A 14,470-nucleotide genomic window follows, 5' to 3' on the forward strand; every position below is an offset into this window, starting at 1 on the left:
TCCATGAAACAATTGTATTCTTATATATATATATTATACAGTAAATTGATTAATTCATTTATTTCATCCAAGCACTAAACCAGAAAATATCTGTGTTGCTTTGCTTGAACATTATCACTCCATCAAGCTACAATTTATTCTTCAGCAACCACTCCAGGCAATTCAGAAGAGCTGTAAAGTCCAGACCATTGGAGAGAATGCAAAATCTGTGATATTACTATCTTAGTTAGAAGGCAAACACAATTATTTTTACTGCTGCAACTATTTGGTGAAAAAAAAACATGCATTAGACAAAATTTATAATGAGAGTTTCCCACAATGTTCCTGTGTTTTGTTAGGCAAGCAAATGGACTTCTTAAAAACAGTCATTTTAAAACACCAAGAAAAAATGCCCATGCATTTTTCTGTAGCAAATTAATTCCAAAGAAAGAAAACACTTTTTTAAAACAGACAATTCGATAATTAAAGCAATTACGCATACAATTATAAAACTTTCACTATTGCAGAAAAAAATCAGTCAAACATGTCAAAACATTAAACATGTATCTCTATACAACTATATACTTCAGAAATGTTCTTGAAAAATTCAGTTCTAGTAAATGAAACAACAAGCTTGCCACTAGTGACGTCTTCATAGTATCAAGAAACAGGAAACTTTTCTTCTTTCAGCAGTATCAACTACTGTAAATTCTTATTACAAAATGTATTCCTGTTATGTTATATCACAATTGCAGATATATACTAGTATTTGAGTTCAAGAAAAAGTATTTTAAAACTTGTGACAAATATTTAAAAAAAAATATAATTTTTATTTAACTCTTAAACTTTAAAACAGGATTTATTTCTAATTATGATACTTGTGATAATTGATGTCTAACAAAAGAAAAACAGAGGAAGCCATACCACATGAAAATGATAATTTCAACTGACTAATAGGTCCTTCTTGGCAAGATGTACAACAATAATTAGGTACATAAATACATTCAGTGAAAGGACAGACCAGAACCATCTTGCCTTTGGGCAGTCTGTTGCAGAGGAACAGTGTTGTACAGTAGTAATCATTTTTTCAGTCCCAAAATACATTGATTATTTGGAAATTAAAACATTTCTGTCATTAAACTATCCCTGCATAAGTCACTTGATCTGGGCAGAGCTTATGAAGTAACAATGCAGGAGTAACTAGGACATCTATTTTTTTTTTTTTAATGGGACGTAAATCCAACATGAAATCCAGCTTAAATCCAACATTTCCAGTTTGCCATTTTCAAAGCTCAGATGCACAAAAGTTACCATTGTGAAATCCACTGCTGCACCTCTGCAGCCACACAGATCTTGCTGCCAAACCTAAACAATTTCCACCATCCAGGACTGTCAACAGAAAACCAGCTGGGGTATCTTTACACATTTTTTTTTTTTTTTAAATTTGTTTTTTTTTTTAAAAAAGCAGAAAGGCAGACATCAAAGAAGTGGAATTTTCAGTCCTACTGAGGAAGGAGAAAGGATGGGGAAAGTGAGGGGGAAGAGAGTTTAATTTTTCTTGGTTTTGGAAGGAAAAATCTTCTACATTAGTACAGGATGTACAGCTTGGCAGGAGCAAATACAGCAGCACTGATACCGACAGGTGTTTCCATCCATGTAGGAAGGGACACACCAGACTAAGAGGCTTGTGCAAACCATCCATTGAACTGGTTTTATAATTTAGACAATACAGCTATTCCTTTGATTTACAAGGCAGTGTAAATCAGTGTGCTGCATTACACAGGGCCCACTGAGTGCTGTTACATTTCAGGGGACTAAGAACTGCCATCACAAGTCCTGGTATCTGCACATGGGAGCACACTCTCCAGCGAGGACATTCTATGATACAGCACTGGATCAATGTAATTCTTTGAATCATTCTTGTTTCTTGCACTGGATGAAGGTGCTACCCAGAGCAATGCACCTGTTTAGACAGTCTAGCAAGACCAAGTTTTATACAAATCCAGATGCAGAATGGATTTGTAAAATCCAGGGCTTTTATCATCACTGCACATTTTTGAAGCCATATGTACCTCAAGGCCTTTTATATGAAAGGTGTTCCAATCTAAATCTGCTCAAGGATCCACTACAGCCATGCATTTCCTGACTTCATCTGCCACACCTACATTTTTCCTGGAAAAAAAAGGTACAGCTTAACCCAAAACTGCCCAAGGCACGACAGATGGCTACAAAAGACAATTAGCCACTATTATTATGTCTCTGATTTTATCCAACTGCTAAGCAGGAAAATAATCAGGGCTTCTTTCAGAGATGCTTCCTTTTTGTACAGCCTCCTAAGTTCTGACTACACACACTTTTAGAGACTTTCTGAGTAGGAGGCTGCATCTGCATCGTGGTGTTCAGATTGGCTTGGGTGAATTGCTTTGCCATTTATTTATCTAATTACTTTTGGAGCTCACTTGTATTTTGGGAGCCAAGTCGTTCTGTGGCAGTAAGATCTTCAAATTACTTGTGGATCATTTAAAGCATATTTCCCTTTTGAGAGTTTGTATGCACTTCAAAATAATTTTTTAAGTTCTTATGTTATGAGGAACACTTGAATAGCAATTTCTGATTTGTCTCCTTCAAGAAATTAATGATCTTACAGACCACTCAGCTTCCTCTTTCTTTCCAAACTGAGGACTTTTTCTTATTAAATAATATACTCACTTATTTAAACAAATCTGTTGTATATCACATATAAGTGTTTTTTAAATAAGTGTTTTTTTACTGCCAGTATTTCTCATTGATTTTCTTTGTACATTTACTGATTCACATTTGTAAATTTGTTGACTGTTTTAAGCAGTTTTAGTCATGAAGGGCCAGATGATGCCTTCATCATCACTGGGCTGTTGTTTCCAAACACACAATGTTATGCTTTCTTCTGGGCTGTGACCGTGTTTGGGAGAAGTTAGACTAGATAAAGCTGCCACATTTAATTCTTTCAGAGACATCTGTAAGAGTCTTCCTGGCTCACAAGGGTGACAGGTGGGTAAGGTTACTGGTTTACTGAGGTCAGCTGTCTCATCAAGTCTTTGAATGTTGCCTGCAGATTTTTCAGGAAGGATGACTGCATTTTCAACTTTTTGGGTCAGAGGATGACTTTTCTTCTTAGTCTGGTCAGCAATCATGAGAAGATCATCATCTAAGACTATTCCCAAGAAAAATTTAAGAAGAAAATAATATATTGCATAACTCCTTGTACATTTCAGGGCAATAATTTCAGGGTAGCATCTTCGTGACATGTTCACCACACAAACTTATTTGGAGGATTGGATATTAACACTTCTCTAGCCCTGAATAAAAACTCAGGCTCCACTAACTTCACTAAGGGCCAGGATCTCAGCCTTAGTCTTCAAATAACAGGCTTATTATTTGCTGTCAGAGCTGTCTGCCACCTTAATTCATGGTCTTTAAGCCTATTTTTTGACTGATGCCTTACTACTAACTATTACTGCAAACTTGATTTGTCATGAGTTTGATTTCCTTCCTTCCTTCCTTCCTTCCTTCCTTCCTTCCTTCCTTCCTTCCTTCCTTCCTTCCTTCCTTCCTTCATCTGTTCCTCCCTCCCTCAATTCTTGCTGTCACTTGAGACCTTTGATTTATCTTAACTCAAACAGTAGTGAAAGTAACTGTACATTTTGAATCTAAAAGCAGAATAATGAAAACTCTATAATCTGTACAGTCATCATATGCTGCAGCCTTTAAACACTGTGTAATTTTAACATGGGAACTTTCTGATTTATAAAAATTATTTTCCTTTATTAAAGTTAACTGACCTCTTCAGCGGCAATTTTTATAGTATTTTATTCCATATACAAAATAAATTGTTCTAAAAATCAGTTTTGTTTCAACACTACAGAATCGGTCAGCATTAGAACAGGGATGTGGACAGATTAAATTCTTAAAATATGCAGACTATTTCACTTGACTTGCCTTATTCCAGAGTCTTTGCCTAGTCCTTGTTTCAAATGAGTTGACTGAGCACAGGGTGGGTCACCCAGCACATGGCACCCAATAAAGGCCTCTATGCAGAATGATTTTAAAAATAATAGTATGTAAATTACACTTACAGTAATATGTTTTTCTTCTTTAATTATCTTTATAATGGTGGCAAAAACAGGCTTTTTTTTTTTTAATAGTGAAGTGAATTGAGAAAAAATTTTGACACATTAAAAATTTTAGAAAATTCCCATTTTTTGAGTTAGGTCAATTCTTAGGCTGCCTCTGCACTGTATCTTAGGATAGGCATGAAGTGTGTCTGAAATCAAGTCCTCACTTGCACTACACCTACACATCCCAACTAGTTGGCTTTGCAGCCACATTTGGGAACAAGCTTTAGTAGAGCATCAGAGAAAAGAGGCAGAGATGATTGAGCCCAGAATGGACAGGCCAGGCATGACCAGAGCTCCAAAAGCACATAAGTATTGCTTTCACACCACACATTCTTTGCTTGAGATCAGAACACTGGGAAAAGGAGCATGAGAACACAAACCCCATTTTAATTCAATGTCAGTATTTCATTTTCTATATAATTTAGAAACAGTTTCTGGTAAATACAGTGTGCAGTTTTGTGTTATTCCTGTGTTCATGCAGGCATTTCTCTGTAGAGGCCATGCTGAACTTTGCTTTGCAGATTAAGACATAGGATACTGTGACTTTTCTTCTGTCAAAGGAAGAAATAAAACAATCTTTTGAACAGCACAGTCATTTTCTGAAAATAGAAGACAATTCTAGATGAGGGATTTCATCTTCTGGTGCTCTGACCCTGCAAGGAGTCAATGGCATTGACTGACAAAAGGCAGCCTGCTGGCCAGGAGCTACATCCACTAAGTGGGTCTGCAGAGACACAGCAAAATAAGGAGAGTTTATAAAGTATGAAGGCTGGCCTCTGGTAGTCAGCTGTTGTCTCACATGGAAACCAGGCAGAAATAAGTATGTGTCACACCAGTCACTCCAATGCTCATCTCCTTGTTCCACACCAGGCTCTGAATACATGTTTTTCTACCATCTTCCAGTCACTTCACTTCTATGAAATGATGTAACACAACAGTTCATTACTCTCAGCTCTTCTACTGAAAGATTAAAATAGAAACACCTCAAATTATGCTTCTGATAAGACCCAGAGTGTGCTTTCTTTCGTTACCCAGCTTGTCAGGAGTTAGTTTGTGCTTCCTGGCAGTCACTTGGCAAGTGATGTCAAAAAGTCAGGTGTGCCTCAAAGTTTCTGAAAACCATTTCTCACCCTGGATTTTTTCCTTCCCTGCTATAGTTCTACTGCCATTTGACAAGGGCACCCTCCCTTTACAGTATAAAGATACATCTCATATGGCCCAGCTACTGCACAAGTCCTGTGTTTTTATTTCAGCTTTGGTTTACAAGGAATGGAAATCCTGGTTCTCAGTTCAAAGGCACACCAGGATGCTTTTAACACTTAACAAACAACTCTCCAGCCTCAAAACACATGGGTTTGGGCCTTGATGTTGAAAGAGATTGCAATAATATTTGTATTATAATTCTGTGACTCTTTGTTTTTCTTTTTTGTTTGTATAACATATGAGTGTGTTCTACACTGGAGACTAGTACATCCCATGCTGAAGAACTGAAGGATTCTTTTCACCCTCTTTCACAGCTACTTAAACTAAAAACATGCAGAAACATAACAACATTTCTATTTCTAAATATGTATTACAAACCCCATGGGTTTCTATGTGTGCATATTCTCTGTGTTTATACATACACATATATATGCATGTATATACACATGCACATTCAGGGAAGAAGGCTTTTCTTTGCTCCTTGAGATTACAGACTGGAAGAATTATGCAAACAGCTGTTCTGCAGAACTGACTTACTAATGAGTCATATCTGCCACCCTTTCTAAGACAAAAGCTGGCATTCAGATGCAATCAGGCTAAGCTAAGTTCTAGGTCCATAAAACTGTTCATCTGAAGGAAATGTAACCTTTACAGGTCTCAACATCGGAAGCAGCAATAAAAGTTTGAGACCAATCTCATTGAACAAAGAAGTGACAAGGGCAGTAAGAATTTATTTGTTATTCTCCTCCCAAATAATGCTCGTGAAGGATAAAAACTTCTTTTAAAAATCCTTTTGGTTTAAGCAGTGTGTAGAAAACTACTACAGAAAAGGGAGCTGTCCTGTCCCTGGAGGAAATGCTCCCAGGCAAGAGAAAGTTTGACAAAAAAAAAAATCCCTATTTCCAGGAGCTGAGTACAAAGCCAGAAGAGGGAGATGAGCAGGAGCCCAAGCAAGGAGTGCACACAGTCCAGGGGCTGCTGCAACCCATCCACACCCAGCCACAGCAGGTGGGTGCCTGTGAAGCACAGGTGTGGGTAAGGGTGTGGTCAAAGGTCTTTCACAGACATCTTTCATTTAATAAATATTTCTCTGATCTGGAGATTCAGGTAGAACTGGTGAGGGGGGGCAGGTTGTGAAAGGAGACAACTGCATTTGAACACTTATTTGTGACAGAGTGAAGCAGAAAGGAGACACAGACACAGCCAGAGGAAAAAGAAATATGAGATGTTACTGTACAAGTGAGGACTGCCAGGACACTTGGAGTTCATAAAGCCCAAGTGCTCTGATGGGCAGCATCTTGCCAAGGACAGACACATGCACAGGCCAAAAACTCAAACTACAGCTCCTGTGCTTTGTGTTTTAACTGCTTTGAAAGCCTCTCATTTCTTCTTTCATTGCTTTGAAAACATCAACAGGCAGATCTACTACTGATATTTGACTGATACTTGCAATTTTTCATAAGCTTCATAACTGAAATGCAGATGGCAGATTAAAACAACTGATGCAATCGTATTTTGGATCCTCAAATAAAATAGAGTGCAGCCTCAATTTCTTCTATGCTGGTCTATCAGTCTTTTCAAGGCTTTAAGTTTTACAAAGCATAAATACTGCTTTCAGGCTAGGATCCTGACATGACATAGTTTCTGATTTGGAGAGTCTTGAAGGAATTGCAAAAGGAGAGACTAAGAGTATTTAGGGTTTAAAATGGTACATTCAAACTAGCTCAAAAATTTCCTGCTTCAAGTACCTGTAAGCTACAGCTTACATGTCTACAAATGCTGTGATTCAAAGAATTAATAAAATTTGTTTCAATAGGTTTAGCTAATATATTTTAGTCTTGTCTAAAAAATAAATGTTGTATTGGTCTGAAAACAAGACCTTTGCATCTCTGTGTTTTCCTATCTTAAAAAATATAAAGCATACTCAAATATTTTGCAATCTCTTGGAGAGAAAGGATTTACACTTCTTTATTTTAGCATAATCAGGGCTCAAGGACCGTATCTGACTGAAATTAAATATATTCCTAAAAAACTGTTTTCAGGCAAAAATAATTTTCTTATTACTACAATGCAAATTGTAAAGAAGCCTGTGAATGAGACAAAAGCAGTTACTGATGGAGGTGCAACTTAATGAAGTTACCTCCCTTCAGCTATAAAAATGAAACCACAGCAAATGCATACTTTTAAGTACAATATTTTTACAAGAAATTAATCACAGCAGAAGCCATGACGACTTTCTGGTGATGCCAGTTTGAAGAATGAAACACTGCTCCCATGTCATTCATAATCATGTCAGGCTTCCCTCAAGAGAGAGATAGAGGGAAAAAAAGCATTTATCCTCAAGGGAGATTAAAAAAAAATATCCCCATTTTGGTCTCATTCATAATCCAAGAGATGAATGGAAAGAAAAGGGGCAGTGCAGCTGACACAAATGTGAGATGAAAACAGGAATGGCACACAGCTCTGGATCCCTGCACGGAGAGGTGTTCTCCCCACGTTAGCCAAAAACCTGCACAGAACCCAGGGAGATCAACTGGTGGGATCCACATCAGTTCAGCTAATCCTAGTGGCTCATTAATTCTTTTGGTTGGTTTGTTTACTTTAAATGCAAGCACAATTTTGTGGGCATTCAGTTTTCAGAAGAAGCCACATACCCTGAAAGGAGCTGGATTTGAAACTCTACAAAAGTATTACTGCTGAGACAGCTTGGTATAGCACCCTGCAAACTTGTTCAGATTTCAAAATGAAGGCTTTATAAGACAAGAATTACCATCCATAACACTTGGAACACATGAAAAGATTGTGCTTTTTAGTGTAAGACTATTTTTTTCCACTTGTTAGGGTTTCAGAATAAATATATTTGAAGGATCTTTCTAAAGGAACAGGAAATTAACTATGTTCTATTATTAACTTATGTTCCATTGTACATTTACTTGGAAACACTTTATTAATTTTCAGAATTAACTCACTAAAATAACTATAATAATTCACACCAGCTTGCTGGGAGATTTTAGATATTTAAAATAATATAACTAAAATTTTTCTTATTTCTCTTTTTTGTATGCAAAAATAATGCATTAAACAACTTGCTTGGATATTAAAAGGATTTTTTTTCCCATTTTGGTTTAAAAAGGTCAACATTAACAAATAACTACTTAGGTGGTATTTACATAAAAAGTTCTTCTCTTTTTTTTTTTTTTTCTAATCATCTTTTTCTTTGGCAGGGGGACAGGCTGTTACTTCTAATTGCCAAGACATCCCACAACACAAAATATTGGCCACATCCCTACGTCCTAGGAACAGCATGAGTTCTGGGCAAGGAGAAAGCAAATTCACTGTTTCTTCATGCACCTTATTTCCTCCATAGGATCTTTGGGATCCTCTAGAGCTAATGAGGTGTATAAAACGACAGTAATGACAATTTAATGACATTGCTGAATATCAAATTCAGCCAGGATCACCTGTTCCCAGAGACAACCCCAGGAGATGCCATGAAGGAAGACACAAGTATCTCGTGGCTGCACAGCACTCCATGAGGACATGAGTGGCACCTGAACATTAGCAGTGTAACCTAAGGTCTCTTTACATTTGCTACCATTCACAGGTGCATAAATATAGCAGGAAATTTTTCCAAGTTCTTGGCAATACATTTTGTGCATCTGAGTTTGGAGAATGTCTCTAACATTTTAAATGTTTAGTGGCAAGCTTGCTATAGGAAACAGTCAACAAACTAAAAAAAAAAATTAGAATTAGATTGAAATAATTAGATACAAGAGCTCCAGTTAGAGAATTATTTCATTCTTTAATGCTTATTGTTATTTGTGTGTATAGCTGGATTACTCCCAGGTTTCTATCAGCTTCTACCAACAAAAAGCTCAGTGGAGAGAGAAAAATTGTTGGACACAAGACATAAAAAATCCTTTGAGCAAATGAAGATCAGCTTTATACACTTTGTCACACATTCATTAAATCCACACAGTCTGAACTACATTTACTCTTTTATTCTGTCACCTGACAGTTACTTTGCATTGCATGGCAGGGCCAAGTTGTGAGCAGGCACAGACAGAGTTTATGATGAATTGTAGAGTGTTCTTCTCCAAAAGAAGGAATATTAGGAAAGAAACTGGCCACGTTCCTTTCTGCAGCTTTATAATGTATTAGATATCACAAATAGCCTTTACCTAATCAATGTTTTCTCATCTGTTACCAAATGAGACCCTTACAAGATCTTCCAACTGAAACTTTTTAAAAGTGAAGTTTAACATCAGACCATGCACAGCTTGCTGCTCTGTTGTATTCTTATTGTATATTGTATATTCTGTTCTATATATTCAGATAGTGTTTGTACTTTTACAAGCCTCCCTCCTGGGGTATTTCTCTAGTTTCAAATTTAGATAAACCACCACTGAGTGCTGTGCACCTCAGCATCACTGAGGACAGCATCCACTGATCCCCTTAATGCTGTTGTTAATGCTGGCTTCAGGCAACAGCAAAGGACTTGAAATTGCCTGGAAAAAAACTGGTCTCTTGGGTGTACAGATATGCTCTGCATGATTTGTGCACATTTTTAATATGGTACTAAATGGAAGTGCTCACAAAATATCAAATTATGTACCTGGATATACCTCTCAGGGTCATGCATTGCTGTTGTTCATCTCAGATATATTCTGTGACTGTGAGGCAACAAGTAACTGATGTGCTTTAGACTGAAAGATTTGCAATATTGGACCATGGGAGTCAGAGACAGAAGAAGTCATGAAGACCATGTCTTTTTTTTTTTTTTTTGTCAGCACAGGAACACTGCTGGACGGGGCTGAAAATTTATGAGGAAAACACAGGTCCTTTTTCTGAGGCAGCTGAATTTACCTCACTGCCATCCTCAAAGCACTCTGTTCCATTACCTTTGTACATTTTCTAGGCTGCATAGCAGCTCTCTGTTGCCCCATATTTTACATCTGTATAAAATATATGATGTCTGTAAAAGTATAATTCTCACCTAGTATACCCAGAGGAGCCACACAATCAATGTGACAATACAAAGTTTCAGTAATTCAAAACCCAGGGAATAAACCTGCGCCTGCTGAAGAGTTGGCAACAGTATATATTGTTGCACCAGGACAGGTTCTGAGGACTGGTGAGATAAAATAAGGACGGAGAAGACAGACAGGAAAAAATCCCTATCCTCTATGTATATATAGAAACACACAACACTGTTTTAAAAAGCTTTGTGACAAAGGAAGATTTCAGCCAAGGTGCTGGAAACTCCATGGCTCCTGGGTGCTGGAAACTGGACTGTCATTCCACTTGTGCTTTCTTTCTAGCTGAATTTGTTCTCTCCAGCTAGTCTCTCTGATGTGCTCACCTGAATAAACTACCACATCTGTACTGCCTGTGGACAGTCTTCGTTCAGCCAAGCCTGCTTCAGAGTAAGGATTAAACTGCAGAGCAGAAGTTTGTGAAGACTGAAAAAGCCTGGTATGGTAAGCACCTTGTGCAATGACTAGCATGAAAGAGCCAAAACAGTATCTGGATTCCCAGAACATAAAGTTCAAAAAGAAAAGTTGCAATGAATTTCATTACAGTTTGACTCAAGGTAAATACTTGATTAAAGAAGACATGACAGTCTGTAAGCTCTGTAATTTTCTTCACACAAACTCATCATTCCAGCTCCCTTCTACTCTAGTACATATTAATTTTTAGTTTTATAGCTTTCAGTGAATTCTTAAATAACATTTACTTTTTCCTTGCACGCACTGTTTATTTTTATTCATACAGACATCCAACAAAAGCTGAATAAATTCTGCATTTTATTGCAATAGCAGTCAGACATAATCCTTGGGAGACAAAATGTATTTCACTAATTTAGTTTTTGTGGCAAATTGGCAACTAGGGAAGAAATACGACCTCAGTGAGTAAGACAGTAGCCTAGACCTGGAAAAATGAATTTGAGACTCTCTTTTACCATTGCCTTTCCATTTTACTTTGGGAAAGCAAAATTTCCCAACCCTTAATGTCATTGGCTTGATGTCACTGACTAACACTTATTCTGCATAAAGCAAGGCACCCAAACAGGCTCCCTGTGCCCCAGCTCTGCTCCTGTGAAAGGATGTAACAGTACATTCCTACCTCCACATTGTGGTGCTCTTTACAGAGAAGCAGAAGGGATCGAGGGCAAATTCAGTTTTCCATTTACCCCAACAGCAACCAGGACAAACTCTTTCCACAATTCTCTCTCATTAATCTGCTGTGGGAGGTTGTGTCACCTCCCCATGCTTCACACGCCTGTGTTTTTCTGGCTGTGGCAAGATCATTAGTGGAGATGGAAGCTAATGCTGATATGGTTATCTGTTTTCTGATGGCTGTACTGAAACTCATTTATTTTACACAGAACATCAAATGGGCGTTGAATGATGATGAAGTGGTTTTTTATTATCAATCTGTGCTTCTGGGCAGAGAATCATAAATGCTAAAATATCTAAGTACTCCAAGCAAACTTCAACAGTTTTTGCCTTAAGGTCCATCTCACAGATGATGTAAGATAATATTGCTTCAAAATTTCTTTTTTTATCTCACAAGTACAGTATCTGACCTAAAAATTTCATAGGAGGATATTTATAGTAGCTACAAGAGTTATTTTTCATCAGAATGTGCTTGTATATTTCTCTGAAGGATTATCTCACATTCTGCTGGTCAAACCACTGGAACACAGTTATTACACAGCATCTAAATCACTATTGGCAGCATCTCCTCAGGCATGCGTGCCTGGACTCATGGAGAGAAGAGATGACAGGCATTTTAAGGGTAGCAGTTTTGGAATATGTTTCAGCAACAAGGCAGGGGAGAAATCACAAAATACAAGACATTTTCCCAGCTTACCTTTAAAATTCAGAAGTAGTGTACCATAAAAATAACTCAGCACATCAGAACTCTATATTTACTGAAAAAAGAAAACACATCCATGCTGATGCTCAAGGCAGATTGATCTAGAGAGGTAAAATCAGCTTCTAAACTCCCAGCCATATTTGCTGACAAAAAACACTTCCTGAAATTTTTTCTGCCCATGCATCTGGCATGTTCCAGAGTTCCTGCTCGCCATAGTCTGGGTGCCCAACATCCTCTCCTGCTCTCCCTGTCCCATCTTGGGCTCTGTAGACCCAGATAGCCACATGGCCACTGTTCAGAAAGCAGTCAATCCTTGCCAACTCTTGACTGTTCACTCGAGTCTCCCATTTCATTGTCCCATGTCCAGAACTGATGTGACTTGGCAGCCCTCTGTTATTCCCTCCAGTGCCACCAGATATTCATAAGGACATGGGATTTAAGTTGGAAGGGGATCTATAAGGCTCCGGACCTAGTTCTGTGCTACTGCAAATAAATATCTCCCATGGTACTGAGGCAGGTGACCTGCAAAGGTAAAGTCATGTTAGTAGGAACACACCAATGTACATAATTTGTGGATGTGCCTTTAAGAAGCAGAGAAAATTGAGATTTAAGATCAAAGTCGGAAGTCCACGGTGCTTTCCTGTACTTAAAACAAAATCAATATAAAGAAACATACAGCTGGAAGGAATGCTAGCTTGATAAAATCACAGTAAATTAGGAGTCCTTTAAGGCAATGGATGGTGTAGCTTCTTCCTCAGAATTAGGCACTTCAAATATTGACAGAACTTGTAAAGCACAATCAATATACCAATTCCTTTGTGAACTATTAATTATATATATTGCTGATGAATAATCATTTAATTAGCATAATGGGAGGCTTCAGTGAAAAGGCCCTCTACCAGGCATACTGGACCTAAAAATAGCAATAGCTTTTCAACCATGACGCTTTGCATGAAAATGCAAATGCTCAGCTTCTGTTCTTAACACTTGTTACATCGCTCGCTCGGCCAACACAAAGCTCTGCTTATAGAGGTTGTGCCCCTTATCACTGCAGTGCTGCCATGTATCATTGGTTCCTCTAAGGCAAGGTGATGAGGGGTTTGGTATGGATTACCTGGATCAGTTCATCAAGCTCTGTTGCATTCACACAGGAATGCTGAGATACAAACGTCTGCTTCTGAATCACAATGGTGGTTCTCTGGGAGGTCTCATGAGGCTGCTCCAGGGCTTTAAATACTGTTGCTCCAATTATTAAATACACGACTACCACCAGAAAAATTGTTGAGACTGTCTTCCATTTCATAACATTAATGGCCGAATCACTTTCCTCCCTTGAAGCAAGCACGGTAGGCTTGGTGGAAAATGATAATCTTGGTTTGGAGTTCTGAGTGGCCGATTTGGGATCCAGCAAGTCAGGTGCCGCCACTGGCAAAAATAGAAAAAGAAAGTTAATGTTTACAGTGCCACTCAGATTTTGCTAGCTAAACTTCTTGCCAAGAGATTACATTAATTCTCTTGCTTCTAAAGGGAATTCCTAAACTGCTTAATCTTTCTCTTAATCCCATGACACCTTACAACATATCTGTTGCTCTGAGTGGTAGTGTCCATGCATAAGCACATTTGCAACGTTTTCTATGTCTGTCCCCACGATATTGAATCATTTCCAAAAGCAGATTTCCCCTACATCCTTGCATTCCATTAAATTATTCTAAGGTAGTATTTTGCTGCAGAGATTCTTCATGTCCACTGTTCTCTCAAGCACTGCTAAGCAGCTTTCCAGCTGTGTTCTACCTCAGCATTACAGAAATATCTGGAAAATACAAAACCTCATCTCTTTCACCTATTTTGTCCCATGCTCCGACAAATGCTCTCGGAGAGCAGTTGTGTGATCATTTCTAAACTCCCCAGACACAACCGTAAAAATAAGACATTGCTCATCATACTGATCTTAACAGGCTAATTGTTTATTGATTACACCTTTCAGAAAACAGTGGTACAACACATGTGTGCTTACTGGAAGAGTCATGCATTTGTTAGAGCAGGTATTTCTATTTACAGCTACAAAAACTCCACCGGGCTAGGAAAAGAGTGGCTGGGTGTGTTAATCAAGTACTTGGATAACTCATGTGACTACCAGTAACTACATGGGCACTAAAAAAAATCCTCCACATCAAGCGCAGATAAAGGTCTCCTGTGGGAAGATGGTCATGGCAGTGACCACACAAGCTATATTTAAATTGTTTTGAATAACC

At 38.0% G+C, this 14,470-nt stretch overlaps 1 protein-coding gene across 2 annotated transcripts in view; it reads right to left on the reverse strand.

The window, feature by feature from the left end:
• KCNK2 (potassium two pore domain channel subfamily K member 2) overlaps window positions 1–14,470 on the reverse strand; it is a 113,932-nt gene that overhangs the window by 63,874 nt on the left and 35,588 nt on the right. For both annotated transcript variants that reach the window (XM_021547591.2, XM_021547593.2), the window contains one exon: window positions 13,333–13,643. In XM_021547591.2, the coding sequence (XP_021403266.1) occupies window positions 13,333–13,643 (311 nt within the window). The remainder of the gene's footprint in view (window positions 1–13,332; window positions 13,644–14,470) is intronic.

This window comes from Lonchura striata, chromosome 3 (assembly GCF_046129695.1).
Source record: "Lonchura striata isolate bLonStr1 chromosome 3, bLonStr1.mat, whole genome shotgun sequence".
NCBI lineage: Eukaryota > Metazoa > Chordata > Aves > Passeriformes > Estrildidae > Lonchura > Lonchura striata.